Below are 15262 nucleotides of genomic sequence, written 5' to 3' on the forward strand. Positions count from 1 at the left end.
CACCTAAAACCAAGAGTCAAAAGGCAAGAGAAGTTAAGAAGGAAGAATCGCCAGTCTTGCCGCAGGATCTTCCATATCCTAAGGTGCCAACCAAGAAGAATAAAGAGCGCTACTTCAAGCGTTTCTTAGAAATATTTAAAGGACTAGAGATCACCATTCCATTCGGGGAAGCCTTACAACAGATGCCCCTCTACTCTAAGTTCATGAAAGACATCATCACTTAGAAGGGGAAATATATAGACAGCGAAAACATTGTAGTAGGAGGCAACTGTAGCGCGATCATTCAAGGTAAGCTACCTAAAAAGTTCAAGGACCCTGGAAGCGTTACCATCCCATGCACTATAGGCAAAGAAGCGGTAGATAAAGCCCTCATTGATCTAGGGGCAAGCATCAATTTAATGCCCTTATCAATGTGTCGACGAATTGGGAATCTGAAAATTGATCCCACTAGAATGACACTTCAGTTGGCAGACCGCTCAGTTACGAGACCATACGGGGTGGTAGAAGATGTTCTGGTCAAGGTTCGCCACTTCACTTTTCCGGTGGACTTTGTCATCATGGACATCGATGAGGACATAGAAATTCCCCTTATCTTAAGCAGACCCTTTATGCTGACTGCCAACTGTGTGGTAGATATGGGGAACAGAAGCTTGGAACTGAGTATTGACAATCAGAAGATCACTTTCGACCTTTTTAAAGCAATGAAGTATCCACGAGAAGGTTGGAAGTGCTTCAAGATAGAAGAGATTGACAAGGAAGATAACATCAATATTCTGGATACACCACACACTTCACTGGAGAAAGCAATAGTAAATAAGATGGATTGTCTCACTAGTGAAGAAGAAAAGGATCTCAAGGCTTGCTTGGAAGACTTGGATCGGCAAGAAGCCATTCCTGAGAAAGAAGCTTGTTTTGAGATATTAGAGAAAGAGGCTCTGCCCGAGAAAAAGAAGGTTGAATTAAAGGTATTGCCTAAGCATTTAAAGTATGTTTTCTTGGAGGGTGACACCAAACCTGTAGTAATTAGTAATGCACTGACACAGGCAGAAGAGAACAGGTTGGTGGACATCCTGAGGAAGCATAAGGAAGCAATCAGATGACATATATCTGACTTGAAGGGAATCAATCCTTCGTACTGCATGCATAAAATAATGATGGAGGACGATTACAAGCCTATTAGACAACCTCAGAGATGTCTGAATCCGACTATGAAGGAAGAAGTAAGGAAGGAAGTGCTTAAGTTGTTAGAGGTTGGACTCATATACCCTATCTTTGATAGCGGTTGGGTCAGTCTGGTACAAGTGGTCCCCAAGAAATGTGGAATGACAGTCGTGAAGAATGAAAAGAATGATCTAATACCCACACGAACTGTCACGGGTTGGCGGATGTGCATTGACTACCGCAAGTTAAACGAAGCCATCCGGAAGGACCATTTTCCATTGCTCTTCATGGATCAGATGTTGGAAAGACCTGCAGGGCAAGCATACTACTGTTTCTTGGACGGATACTCAGGTTATAATCAAATCACGGTGGATCCCAAGGATCAGGAAAAGACGGCCTTTACATGCCCTTATGGTGTTTTTGCTTATAGGCGAATGCCATTCGGATTGTGTAATGCACCAACTACATTTCAAAGGTGCATGCTGGCCATATTCTCATATATGGTGGAGAAGAGTATCGAAGTTTTCGGGCCCTCGTTCGACACTTGTTTGGATAATTTAGAAAAGGTATTACAAAGGTGTGTCGAAACCAACTTGGTATTGAACTGGGAAAAATGCCAATTTATGGTTCGAGAGGGTATTTTTTTGGGTCACAAGATCTCATGTAAAGGCATAGAAGTTGACCCAACAAAGATAGACGTCATCGAGAGGTTTCCACCACCACTGAATGTCAAAGGCGTCAGAAGTTTACTGGGGCATGCTGGATTTTATAGGAGGTTCATTAAGGACTTCTCAAAAATCGCCAAGCCCCTAAGTAATCTGCTGAACAAAGATGTAGCCTTTAAGTTTGATAAAGATTGCTCAGCAGCATTCCAGACACTGAAGCATAGGCTCACCACGACACTAGTAATGATGGCCCCAGATTGGAGCAAGGATTTTGAATTGATGTGTGATGCTAGTGACTATGTAGTAGGTGCAGTTCTGGGACAAAGGCATGACAAGGTTTTTCACGCCATATATTATGCCAGCAAAGTCCTAAACGAGGCGCAATTGAATTACGCCACTACAGAGAAGGAGATGCTGGCCATTGTTTTTGCCTTAGAAAAGTTTCGATCTTACTTGATAGGATCAAGGGTCGTCATTTTCACTGACCATGCCGCCATCAAGCATTTGCTAGCTAAGACGGATTCAAAGCCGAGATTAATTAGATGGGTCCTGTTGCTACAAGAATTTGATATCACCATCAAGGATAAGAGAGGATCCGAAAATGTAGTGGCTGACCATTTGTCCAGATTGAAGAACGAGGAGATCACCAAGGAGGAACCAGAAGTAAAAGGCAAATTCCCTGACGAGTTCCTCTTACAGGCCAACACTCGACCTTGGTTTACGGACATGGCCAACTATAAAGCCACTGGGATCATCCCAGAAGAATTTGATTGGAATCAGAAGAAGAAATTCTTGCATGATTCACGCTTCGATGTCTGGGATGATCCTCATTTATTCAAGGCAGGGGCTGATAATTTGCTAAGAAGATGTGTTACGAAGGAAGAAGCGCGAAATATTCTTTGGCACTGCCATAGTTCACCCTATGGTGGTCATCACAATGGGGACATAACGACGGCAAAAGTGCTACAATCGGGTTTTTTTTCTGGCCCTCCATTTTTAAAGATGCCCACGAGTTCGTGCATTATTGCGATAGATGCCAAAGAACAGGGGGAATCTCACGAAGGAATGAAATGCCATTGCAAAATGTAATGGAAGTTGAGATTTTCGATTGTTGGGGCATAGACTTCATGGGGCCTCTTCCTTCTTCATACGGGAATGTCTACATCTTGGTAGCCGTGGATTACGTCTCCAAATGGGTGGAGGCCATAGCCACACCAAAATATGACGCCAGGGTAGTGATTAAGTTCTTGAAGAAGAACATCTTCTCCCGTTTTGGAGTCCCTAGAGCTCTGATTAGTGATGGGGGCACGCATTTTTGTAACCATCATCTGAGAAAAGTCTTGGAGTAATACAATGTGCGACATAAGGTAGCTACACCTTATCATCCGCAAACAAATGGCCAAGCAGAGATATCTAACAGAGAGCTAAAGCGAATCCTCGAAAAGACAGTAGCATCATCAAGGAAGGATTGGGCTTTGAAGCTCGATGACACACTCTGGGTCTACAGGACAACATTTATGACTCCCATTGGCTTATCACCCTTTCAGCTAGTATATGGGAAGGCATGCCACCTACTAGTAGAGTTGGAGCATAAAGTATATTGGGCTCTTAAATTTCTAAACTTTGATAATAGGGCATGCGGAGAGAAGAGGAAGCTGCAGTTACTGGAATTGGAAGAAATGAGGTTGAATGCTTATGAATCATCTAGGATTTACAAGCAGAAGACTAAGGCATATCATGATAAGAAGTTACAAAAGAAAGAATTTCAGCCAGGGCAGCAGGTACTACTCTTCAACTCCAGATTAAGACTCTTCCCAGGAAAGCTGAAGTCAAAGTGGTCAGGACCGTTCATTATTAAAGAAATCAGACCTCACAGAGCGGTAGAATTAGTGGACCTTCGAGCAGAAAATTATGAGAAGAAATGGATCGTCAATGGACAACGCTTAAAGATCTATAATGGAGGACAATTAGAGAAGTTGACGACCGTCGTGCATTTAAAAGATCCTTGAAAGAAGGGCCCAAACAGGTGCAAACAGCAAACAGGAAGGGTACCAATAGCAACTTGAAGTGGGCTGCACAAAGCCACGCGCTTAGCGCGCGACCTCGTGCTAAGCGCCCAGGTAAGTTTTTAAAATTTGAATTTTTGAATCTGAGGGGCAACCAAGGGATGCTTCCCTTGGTGCGCTTAGCGGCCACATGCGCGCTAAGCGTGCACGTCATAAATTCTGGGGAGTTTTTCGAAACCCCCCAACCCCTAAGTTGCCTCCAGGGGGGCTTTTTAATTTGAGAAACTCCCGTTTCTCTCTTCTTCTATGCTTCCACTCTCTTTACACCCTTCTCTCTCTACATTCTCGTCTTACCCACATATCTCTTGTGCCTTTTTCACGCAGTTTTGCAAATGGATCCGCCGCTTACGACTCCGGAGGCCTATTGTCAGCAGGTCGCCTGGCCAGGAGACCAGCCTTCCACTGACAGGGGGGAAGGGCCTTCTAGAGCCGCCACTGAGGATCCTGCAGTTGATGAGGACCTAATGGCTAGCGCTGATTGGGGCCCATGGGCAGATTTGGCAGGAGGCGCATGACACTAATTTTATTTTATTTTTCTTTATGTTTTTGTTTTATGTTTATGTTTATGTTTTTATGTTTTAGGTTTCTAGTTTAAGTTATTTTGTCATACTTGTAGCTTATGTTCAAAATGAAAAGCAATGGTAATATTATTAGATTTGAGCATATGTGTGAATAAATAAATTGCATGATAACTTGAGAAATGACAATTCTGAGTTTGTTCTGAAAGGTCCAACACTTGAAAGGCTACTAGTCATTGGAAAACACTGGTCTTGGAAGCAAAAGTCAGATCAAGTAATGAAACATGATTCACGGAAAAGGAAAGGTTAGCTTGATGGAATGAAGACACATCTGGTACGCTAATACTGAATTTATCCCGGTGAGAGTGTGACCTTAATTGTGAGAGAAAACGCCTATTTTTAAACTTTTAGTTTTGCATCATTCTTGGACTGTTAAAATTAGTTACTTAAGGTGGATATGATCAAGGCCATGTTTGTTCTATTTCACCCACTCAGCCAAAAAGCCAACCCAACATAATTTTATCCCTTGCACCCATATTGAGCCGAAAGAATTATAATGATTTATTCTGAGTAGAACCCTAAGCCAAGAAATTGATATTCCTGACCTTGTGTAGGATTCTAAGAGAGCAGTAGGGTTCCAAATGATAATAAGACCTTAATTTGGGGGATTTTGAACAAATGGGTAAAGTAGCCAAGGAAATAGCACACACTAGAACACCTCTAAATAATTGTGAGCCCATTATTATTATTATGCTTATTATTGAAAAAAAAGAAGAAAAAGAAATATATATATATATATATATATATATATATATATATATATATATATATATATATATATATATATATATATAAAGGGCAAGAATGAAAAAGAGAGGTGTCAGTGGAAAGTGCTAAAGGCAAAAGGGGCTAAAGGTGGGAAATAGGTCTTGGCAAGAAATCGAATTTTTGGAATGCATGCTCTCATATAATCTTATATTTTGAATTTCCAAGAAAAACCATGATTCTTTGTTAGCCAAGCCCCATTACAAGCCATAAAAGTCCTTAGTGATCCACCGAAGGTAATTAAGACTAACCTTAACCGAGATGAAGTACAAAACTCTTGAGTTTTATTTACAGGTTGTTAAAATTGCAAACACTTGACTAGACACTTGTGAGCAGAGAGAAACACCAGCTTTGTAAGGAAGTAAGGCAAGCCGGACCTGTTGGAATTCCAGATAATTGACTTGTTTCTGCTCTCGTGTTTATGCTTTTATTTTAAGATCATGACAGATGCAAAGAGACCAGTCAAAGGACCAAGGAATTGAAGTCATGGAGAGTGTTGGAATGATTGGAACTTACTTGAGGAAATTTTTGCTTAAGAATGGAATAATTTTATTCTTCTTATTTGCTAGGGGACAAGCAAAGTTTAATTTGGGGGATTTTGATAACTGCTAAATAATAGTGAATTAATAGTGGAAAATCGGTCTAAAATTAACTTAGAATTAATTATTTAGCAGTTATTTATGCTTTAATTTGGAAAGATTTAATTAATTTCGAATTTTGATTGCAGATGTGAAAAGGGAGGTACAACAAGCAAAAAGGAGCAGAAATAAAGGAAAAGAAGAAGAAAATCAGAAAAAGCCCAAGCCCAAGTTTGCACCTATAAATATGAGGGTCAGTCTAGGAAAACAGACACACTTCCTGAGAGCTCAGTTTTCAGACCTCTGGCACTCAGTTCTCTCCTTTTCCTTCCCTTTTCTTATATTCTTATTATCTTTCTTTCACCCCCCCCCCCCCTTCTCATTGTAAAGCCCTCATGACTATGAGTGGCTAAACCCCCTAGCTAGGGTCGGACAGGCCTAAAAAGCCAATGATGTATGGAGCATTTCAAGAGTTATCAATAAAAAGAGGAATTCCCTCCAGGTTCTTTATTTATTTACCGTTCTTTCTTTTTACATCCTGTATCTCTGAACTTGTTTTCTGTTAGGGTTTAGTCCACTCGGGAGAGGGTAAAGCCTAATTAGGGGTAAGGAATGAATACTTGAATCTGTTTTAAGGGTTAGGCCACTCGGGAGAGGGTAACGCTTAAGAGAACACTAAAAGGAGGAAATTATCGGGTTATCTTTTAAAGGGTTTTTCCTTCCAGTTTTTTTATCTGTTTTTCTTTCTTGCTTATTCTGCATCTCGAACTTTGTTTTCTGTTAGTCTTTAGGCCACTCGGGAGAGGGTAAAGCCTAATTAGGGATAAGGAATGAATGCATGAATCGGTTTTAAGGGTTAGGCCACTTGAGAGAGGGTAACGCTTAATAGAACAATAAAAGAAAGAAATCATTGGGTTAGCATGACTTAATGCCTCAATGCCCATGCTTTAGCAAACATCTAGAATGTAAACTTAATGCATCTTAGTTATTGAGTCTTCGCAAAGGACATTTGAAAGATAGGTAATTAAGGTAGGCTTGTCATCATGAGGCATTAGGGGCAAGTAGATGGATAGATGTGAGGCAGAATTAGTTCACTGGTATTGATAACAGACAAATTCAGAATCCATATATCTAGGCTAATTAGACTTGTCAGGTTTTAGCGATTTTAATATATAGATTTTATTCCCTATTTTTATTGTTGGTTTTTCTTAGAAGTAGTTATTCCTTATTTTACTGTTGGGTTTTAGGAGTAAGTATTTAGATTTAGTAGATTTAGATTTTATTTATTTGAATTTCGTAGAAGTAGTTATCTTTATCGCAATTTAAATATTTTATCTTCTAATTTTATCTTTTAATCTTATCTTTAAATCTTTTATCTTATCTTATCTATTATCTTTATATTTTATTTTAAATTTAAATTTCTTAGATTTAGATTGCCTTTAATTTTATACATGAATTTTACAACTTGCAAACTGAAACGTATTTCACATAAGTGCAACAAAATCCTTGTGGTACGACACTCGGCTTACCGAGAAATTATTACTACGAGCGATTTGGTACACTTGCCAAAGAGCTAACAACTCTCATTGTTTAATTAACTCGGATTGGTGTTCGGAAATCGGCAAGGCTTAAACACCGAGGAAATTATTCTAGGAAGAGGTTGTTCTCATTTTGCATGCAAGTGAAGTGAAGTTTTTCTTTTCTTTTCTTTTTCCTGGGGTCACTTCTCAATATGACTCATATAACACTTATAAAGGTTCTCAGAGCAGAAGAGGATGGGACCCACCAGAGAGAAAAAAATGACTCACTCACCAGGCATATAGCTTCTTCACTTGCCACTGCCACGAACCTTCTCTTATGTTATGTTTGCTAACTGCTGTTGCGTATATTGTATTTACTTCATTCTTATATTTTTTTAACCACCCTCCAATTTTCACCATTGTTGCACTGTTCATATACCCCATATCCTTCTTTCTTGAAAGTTCCTTCCTTCCTACAATGCTTTTGTCTTTCGTTTCATTATCCTCAGCGTAATTAAATTTTACCACTGCTGGGTAAAAAATACAATGCTTTCCAGTGAACCACTCAGACATTGACACGTAGTAGTCAACGTTTGAGGTTAACGGTCAATGTTCGATTGGGACGTCCAGGACCAATTTTGTAGGAATTTGTAAATACGGGGACCAAATGTGTGAATTAAATTTTCGGGGGACCAAATGCAAAATTAGAGTAAAACTGGGGGACCAAAAGTGCAATTTTGCCTTTTAGAATTCAGACTCTTAGACAAATAACAATGCCTTTAATTCCGGTCCAGGTTTACAAAACCACTCGAGTCTCCATATTTCATTAAAACCGACAGGGTTTTATCAGGTTACTCTGGGTCATTTACATTTCTATCCAATAGTTAAACCAGTTTGGATATGTTATCAGATTTCAATTGGACAAATCCGATTTTCATATCACTGATTTTAGTAAATGGAAGAGTGCAAATAGAAAAGAGTCTAAGAATTATTATTTATAACATAGACTTGTGTGGGTCTTATTTGCCTCTATTCTTGCAAACTTTTTGCTGGTGAAGTAATGGGACAAAAATTTGAGGGAATTTCTATATCCACTTCCAACTTTTAGGAAAGTAGTCCCTTTTAATTATATTTCCCAAAAATCCATTCCCTTTTATGAATACACTCCCTTTTAACGAAAAGATTAGGTTGTGACTCCTTATGACATAGTTGCACAACACTTTCGTGGCAAAGACATTCTCATGATCACAGGGATATTCAATGCTTCTTGTATTTATCTTTACAATGTTTCAAATTTGCAGCGTAGTTCACCGATTAGGAATTTTGATTTTGCTTTAGCTTTCATCTTGATTCTCTTGATGGTGTATGATGTTGGCATAGTCTTTCACGGTTAGTTATGTTTCTGTTTTGGCCTAGTAGCCCTTAGTTTAACTAAAAAAAATGGAATTTGCAGCAGGGCAGTGATGCTGAATCAAAATAATGTTTATAAAAATAGAAAATTGCTTTAAAAGATCAAAGTAATAGGCAAATATCTTTTTGCATAAGAATCCTTAGTATAATGGAATTGCAGAGGAATTTGACACAAATAGAGTCCCTCTTCTTTCCAAGATTGAGCCCTCAAAGTCAAATATTAATTGCACCCATAATTCACGTGCAGCGGTATCCATGATATATCAAGTAAAAAAATATTTGAAGCATTCAGCCTTGTGATGGTGACAACATCCATAGAAAAGGCCTAGTCTTCTTTGACAGTAGTGATGGGGATTGGAGAAGGTTGTGGGAGAGATGTATGGAGAGTGTATTTTTCAGGGATATTTTTGCAAAATAAAATAAAAAGTGAGTGAACTAGTAAAAAAGGGAAGTGTATATAGCAATTAATTTGATTTGCTTCTCTTTCGTCTTCGTTATTCATTTTAGTCAATTTGGACTATCCTAACTTCAAGCCCATTATTATCTGTCCCGACCCCTTTATTAAGGGTGTTGCTAGGTGCACCCAGCAATTCAAGGAAGTACCCAAAATAACCTTCATTTAAAAAATAAAATTTAATATATTTTAAAAAAAACACTTCTTCTTCCGCGCCTGTTTCTTCTTCCCCTTGCTTCCGCGCTTGTTTCTTCTTCCCCGTGCACCCAGCAATCTCCATTCGTGCTTCTTCTTCCCCGATATTGGCTTATTCCCTTCTTCCTCCGCGCCCTCATTTGGTTCTCCATTTCAAATTTGGTTCCCTTCATTTGAATCTCATTTCGTTCTCCCCTGAAGTTGGCATCCTCCATTGAACCTGTTGTTCGTTTCTTCCGCGATCAAGGTTAGTCTTCTAACTTCCTCGTATCTATTTGAATGGCGTAAATGGCCGTAGGAACCTTAAGATAGACGACATTAGTGACCTGTGGTTGTTGAGGTTGAACACGAAGGTTCTTCCGCGAGAAAAACCTTCTTCCGCGTGTGTGAAAGTGGCTTTTGGGTACTGTAGCGGAAGAAGGTGTTCTTCCGTGGGGTCATGCGGAAGAAACGTGAAAGGTTCTTTCGTGGATTCCTGCGGAAGAAGGTTCTGCAGGATCTTCCGCGTGATCCAGCGGAAGAACATTGTCTTCCGCGGATCCCGCGGAAGATCCTGCAGAACCTTCTTCTGCATGCTACATTTTCTTGTCACGGAAGAACCTGCGGAAGCTTCTTCCGCATGATACATTTCCTTCTCGTGGAAGATCCTGCGGAACTTCTTCCGCGGATCATGTTTTGCTGTGTATTTTGTTTTTTTTGCTTTTTTTTAGATTATACCTGAACCATGATTTTGTTCATATTATTAGTTAGTTTGTGTTATTTAGTTGCTATTAAAAATTGTGTTTATATGTAAATTGAAATTATATTTGGTGTGATTTATATATGCATTAGGATGTCTAAATTGAATTGTTAGGATGTCTAAATGACTGTGTCCCTGTTGTTGCCTTTCCAAACATTTGTGGACAAAATTATAAAGACTCCACTAAACCTAAAACTTTACAGCTGTGAATCTTAAAGATATGTACCTTTTGTACAAAGCTTAAACCTCATACAAGGGCATATACTGTCACCATGTGCTTATTATATGTATGATTGGAAGTTCTAAACATAAATTTCAGTCTAAAAAACTGAGTGTTAGGGGAAGAAGAACTCCTCAAATGGAGACACACCATTAGTTATATTTCGGTACTTGATTCTAAATTTTTGTTAGTGACATTCTATATTCTAATCCCCCCACATATATCAGGTAAATGTGCATATGTGTACTTTGGTTAAATAATACTGACATCAATTCACGCGAGACAACATAATGTAATGACAATTAAAAGTTATTAACACAAGTGATTTGATAGTTGAATCTTTTTAATTAAGATTTGGAGTTTGATCTTTGACTTGATCATGAAATCACAATTAAAAGTATAATTTATCTTAAAGTGGATTAACGAGGTGAAACAAAGATAAATAGATTTCTAAAATAAGATGTCTTAAATACTTCATGGGAATTCTTTTGATATTGAAAACAAATTTGTCTAATCTGATACCTACACAATCTAAGCACTGTTATAAGCATGGGAATTCAAAGCTGATACCATATGAGATAAGTAGAAATCGGTGAATCACAAACATGCCCATCCAATTGATTACACGCACCTTACCCATCCAATTGAGTGAAACAACATAAACTAAATTGTATTAGTCGTGAAAGGATACATTTGGACATAGTGGCATTAGAATTAGATATGAAGATTTATCCTTCTTAACAAAAGGCCCTACAAAGTTTTCAACCGTACATGCAAATAGAGGTTTGAAAAATTAATTTGACCAAATTAGTAAGAAACATACAAAACATGTGTTTGAACAAATTTGTAATGACAAAGCTTTGTTACCAATTATTTAAATATTTAATTTGACCAAAAAAAGTAAATGTTCTTCATGATTTCAGATCATGGTTAGAATACGAGGTTTAGGTCGTGTGTTAGGAGCTGGTAGAGGTAGAGGCATTAGTGAGGATGCGCATCAGGCTGATGATCCTCGGCGTCGTAGGCCTACTGCTTCAGCATGTAGGCAACGGGTTCGTCTGTGTGAGGACGTCACAGAGAGACCTGAGGATGTGCCTCAGTTGCATGAGGATGTTTCTCATGTGTCTGATGCCACCCCAGAGATGATAGGCGCCGCCGATGCTGTTCAGACAGAGGAAGTGGCAACTGATGGGAGCTTGGGGTCACCTACTGCAGATGAGGGATTCCTCGGTGGACCACGCGACCCATCGATTTTGACCGCTTTTGCTGAGCATGTCGCACACAGCATCTGGAGTGGACAGGTACATAGTTTTTAATGTCGACTAATTACATAAAAATTATTTGTAGTTGGATTGTTTTTTATATACATGTTATTATAAATTGTTATTCAATTTAGGAACAACCCGATCTGAAGTAGGTCTCCCATGGTAGAAAAGTAGATAAAATTGGGAGACCAGCGCTTGAGATCGAAGGCATGATTGCTGCCACCGGATTGAGTCCACTGATCAGGTGTTCTGTTATCACCACTGATCCTGGACTCATATCCGCCTTCGTCGAGAGGTGGCATCGCGAGACTAGCACGTTCCACCTGCCAGTAGGCGAGTTGACGATCACGCTGGATGATGTGGCGTCACTCCTACACGTTCCCATCACTGGCGCGCTGCATAAGTTCGAGCCGCTGGTTACTTCAGACGCGGTTGGTCTACTGATGGAGCTTCTTGAGGTCAGTCATGAGGAGGCTACATTTGAGACCCGACAGGCTGGTGGGCCTCATGTCCGGTTGGGGTGGCTTCAGGACTTGTATGAGAGCCAGTGCAGGGCCAGACGAAGGGTTGTAGCAGCCCTCACGTATCTGCTCCACTTGGTGGGTTGTACTCTTTTCGCCAACAAGAGTTTAACCCATGTACATGTTGTGCACCTGGAGGCTTTCAGGGACCTGGCCCAGGTAGGGGGATTCGCCTGGGGAGCGGCTGCATTAGTTCACATGTACGAGCATCTGAACGACGCGTCGCAGGCCTCTACACGACAGTTGGGCGGTTATATTACACTTCTCCAGGTACGTATTATTACTGATAATTTAAATTGAAGTAGCATTGAATCTTTTTTTTTATTGATGTTGACTATGTGTTTGTAGTGTTGGATATACAAGCACTTTCCTACAGTGCATAAATGTGTCGTTCATGATGCTTATGATGAGGGGAGCCCACGGGCCTGCAGGTGGCTTACGGGTAAGGCTTATATGACGGGGATCAAGGGAGCCCCATATCGGAGACGTCTGGATGCCCTGACTGTGACTGACGTGTGCTGGATGCCCTATGCTGAGCACCGGGGAGTCAGGGGCTTTGACTTGATATCGTCGTACACCGGCCAGCTCAGATGGGGTCAGATTGTGGTGTACGTTCGACCTGAGCGGGTTCTTCGACAGTTTGACTACCTTCAGACGGTCCCTCCGCCGCCGGTTTGTGATTCTTTGACGGGTGATTATATAGATGACCGGTGGCTGCATTTTTCAGACCATTTGGTGCCTTCAGGGAAGCTCTGTGTAGTTCCTGGACAGGTGGTGCCAGACTACATGGAGTGGTTTTCTCTGATATCGCACCCATTCGTCACGTAGACCGAGGAGACTGCTGAGCCGAGACATCCGCCTCCCCCTCATGATGAGGAGTTCGTCGAGCCACCCATCCCCGAGGTTTCAGTCGCGTTCGATCTCCCTACGCATTCAGTGGTAAGCATAACTTCTGTAGTTTTTCATAATTTAAATTTTTTTAAAATATGATACTGACTTTGTTATTTTGACTGTGACAGGTTGATTACAAAGGATGTCAGGGGATGGTTGAGGATTTAGGAGCGATTGTTGAGGATTTGGAGCGGGTCATCAACCTCTGGATGGTCACTGAAGGCACTGACTTATATGGCATCATGACTCGTTGTCTAAGGAGAGCTAGAGGTGACGCTGCAGATGGAAGTCTTAGGCCGCGCCAGAGACGCCGCATAGATTAGGATTTATATTTTTATTGTACTTAAATTATTAATTTTAGTATTTGTTTATGTATGTGATAAAATTGATGTAAAACCATTTTGAAAGTGAGGTAAAATTAATTTATCCCAATTTTGGTCAAATTTGCTTTGTTATTAAAATTTAATTTGTAATTTAAATGTTAAAATTTATAACTATTATGAAATTATATAATTTAACCATATATATACGTACAGTAAAGAATAAAAAAAGTTGGTTTTGGGCATGTTAGAAACATGCCTAAGTACCCTTGTTCGGGATTTTTTTAAAATTATATGGGAGCCGCTTGAGACTGTCCAGGGCCGCTATTTGGCATGTTTGCACGTCAAGGAACCCAAAAAAAATAAAAGCAGTGCCCCATTCCATCGAATCGCACCTCAAACCGAGGCACCAAAAATAAAAAAAGTTGGTTTTCGACCAGTTAGAAACATGCCTAAGTACCCCTGTTCGGGTTTTTTTTTTAAATTATGTGGGAGCCGCTTGAGACTGTCCAGGGCCGCTATTTAGCATGTTTTTGAAATGACGTACGCGCTCAAACTCAACCGAAATTTCATTTAAAGCGTACCTTGACACCATTCCCAGAAGGCTCTTGTATAAGGTTTTCTTAAAAACATGACCAACGACATGCGTACTTGTTTCGAATGATGCTCCAATTTCAGTGTGCTGCAGCATCATCATGTTGTTCATTGCATCCCAAACACTATAGAGGTCTCCAACGCTATTCTATAATACCCTTTTCAGAGACCAATGAGCAGATTCAACCCTACATTTAAAACACACAACAGACAAGACAAATTAATAACAATAATGTTCCTAACAATCATTAAAAGAAACTTGACTAAAATAATAAAACATTTAAATACCTATTTGTTGTTGTGTTGCCTAGGTGCACCACCTTATTCGTCCAGGCCGTGATAAATTTCTCCTTGTGTGGGACAATCCATGTATCACATACGTAGTCAACGAACATTGGCCACGGGGAACACACTACTTGAAACCTTTGAAGGTGCTCAGGAAACTCCTGTTTCGAAGGACAATCTACTAGGTTACCCCAGCTATCCATTACGTAGTCCCAGACATTCTTCTGACCAATTAGTGATTTGCACTTTGCCTTCACATTCTTGTCTATGTGAAACCTGCACAACAAATTCGAACACTCCAGAAACACAACTTTCACAACATTCATCAGGGCTAGGTCTCTGTTTGTGACAATAACAACAGGAAGGTGATCGTTTCTTAAAAAAAGTCCTCGAAACCGTTCCAATGCCCATACAAGATTGTTCACGCGCTCACCCTCCAGATATGCAAACCCAGCAGAAAAAGTCATCCCGGTTGGTGTCACCCCCACAAAGTCAAGCAATGGGAGCCTGTACCTATTTGTTTTGTAGGTACTGTCTATAAAAAAAACAAGATGACATGTGTTACATAACTTAACTGCATCTGGGTGATACCAAAACAAATCACACACCACATCTTCATCCTTCAATCTATGCCAATGAATGTATTGGTCACGTTCAAGGAGCCTCATTAGGTGTTGCATTTCAGTGTCATCTCCTCTAATTGAAGAACGATATGCACTTCTTGCATTGTAGATTTGTTTGATTGTGGTGCAATTGTTGGCGTTGTGCTCCTTCAACGTTAGCAGGATGTTTCTTGGTTTCACATTCGACTTCGTCATATCAGCAATGATATTCTTCTCATCATTTGTCAATCTCCCAACATATGGATGTCCAACTAAGGTCTTCGCCAATTCATGGTTGTGAATCCCACATATCAGCTTCACCGTCCAACCTTCACCTCCATGCATTGGTTTTCCATGAATCTTAAAGGGACAACCACATTTTCTAGTGTCTGTGTCTCTTCTAACAAATTCTTTCTTTCTACACTTGTACTTA

The 15262-nt window shown here is 40.0% G+C and overlaps 1 protein-coding gene across 1 annotated transcript; it reads left to right on the forward strand.

Moving 5' to 3' along the window:
* The first annotated feature begins 4224 nt into the window (after window positions 1–4224).
* Window positions 4225–13351, forward strand: LOC114390125 (protein MAIN-LIKE 2-like). The gene is made up of 6 exons (XM_028350843.1): window positions 4225–4399; window positions 11300–11652; window positions 11769–12407; window positions 12486–12893; window positions 12966–13076; window positions 13157–13351. The coding sequence occupies exons 1-6, from the start codon at window positions 4225–4227 to the stop codon at window positions 13349–13351; spliced, it is 1881 nt and encodes a 626-aa protein (XP_028206644.1).
* The last annotated feature ends 1911 nt before the right edge of the window (window positions 13352–15262 follow it).

This window comes from Glycine soja, chromosome 1, assembly GCF_004193775.1.
Source record: "Glycine soja cultivar W05 chromosome 1, ASM419377v2, whole genome shotgun sequence".
NCBI lineage: Eukaryota > Viridiplantae > Streptophyta > Magnoliopsida > Fabales > Fabaceae > Glycine > Glycine soja.

Excerpts from the sequence above, each read along its gene's own strand:
- LOC114390125 (XM_028350843.1), top strand. The coding sequence starts at position 4,225 with ATGGATCCGCCGCTTACGACTCCGGAGGCCTATTGTCAGCAGGTCGCC. Across the intron at positions 4,400-11,299 it reads ATGGGCAGATTTGGCAGGAG|GTCGTGTGTTAGGAGCTGGT; the intron begins GCGCATGACACT and ends TACGAGGTTTAG. Across the intron at positions 12,894-12,965 it reads TGCCTTCAGGGAAGCTCTGT|ACCGAGGAGACTGCTGAGCC; the intron begins GTAGTTCCTGGA and ends TTCGTCACGTAG.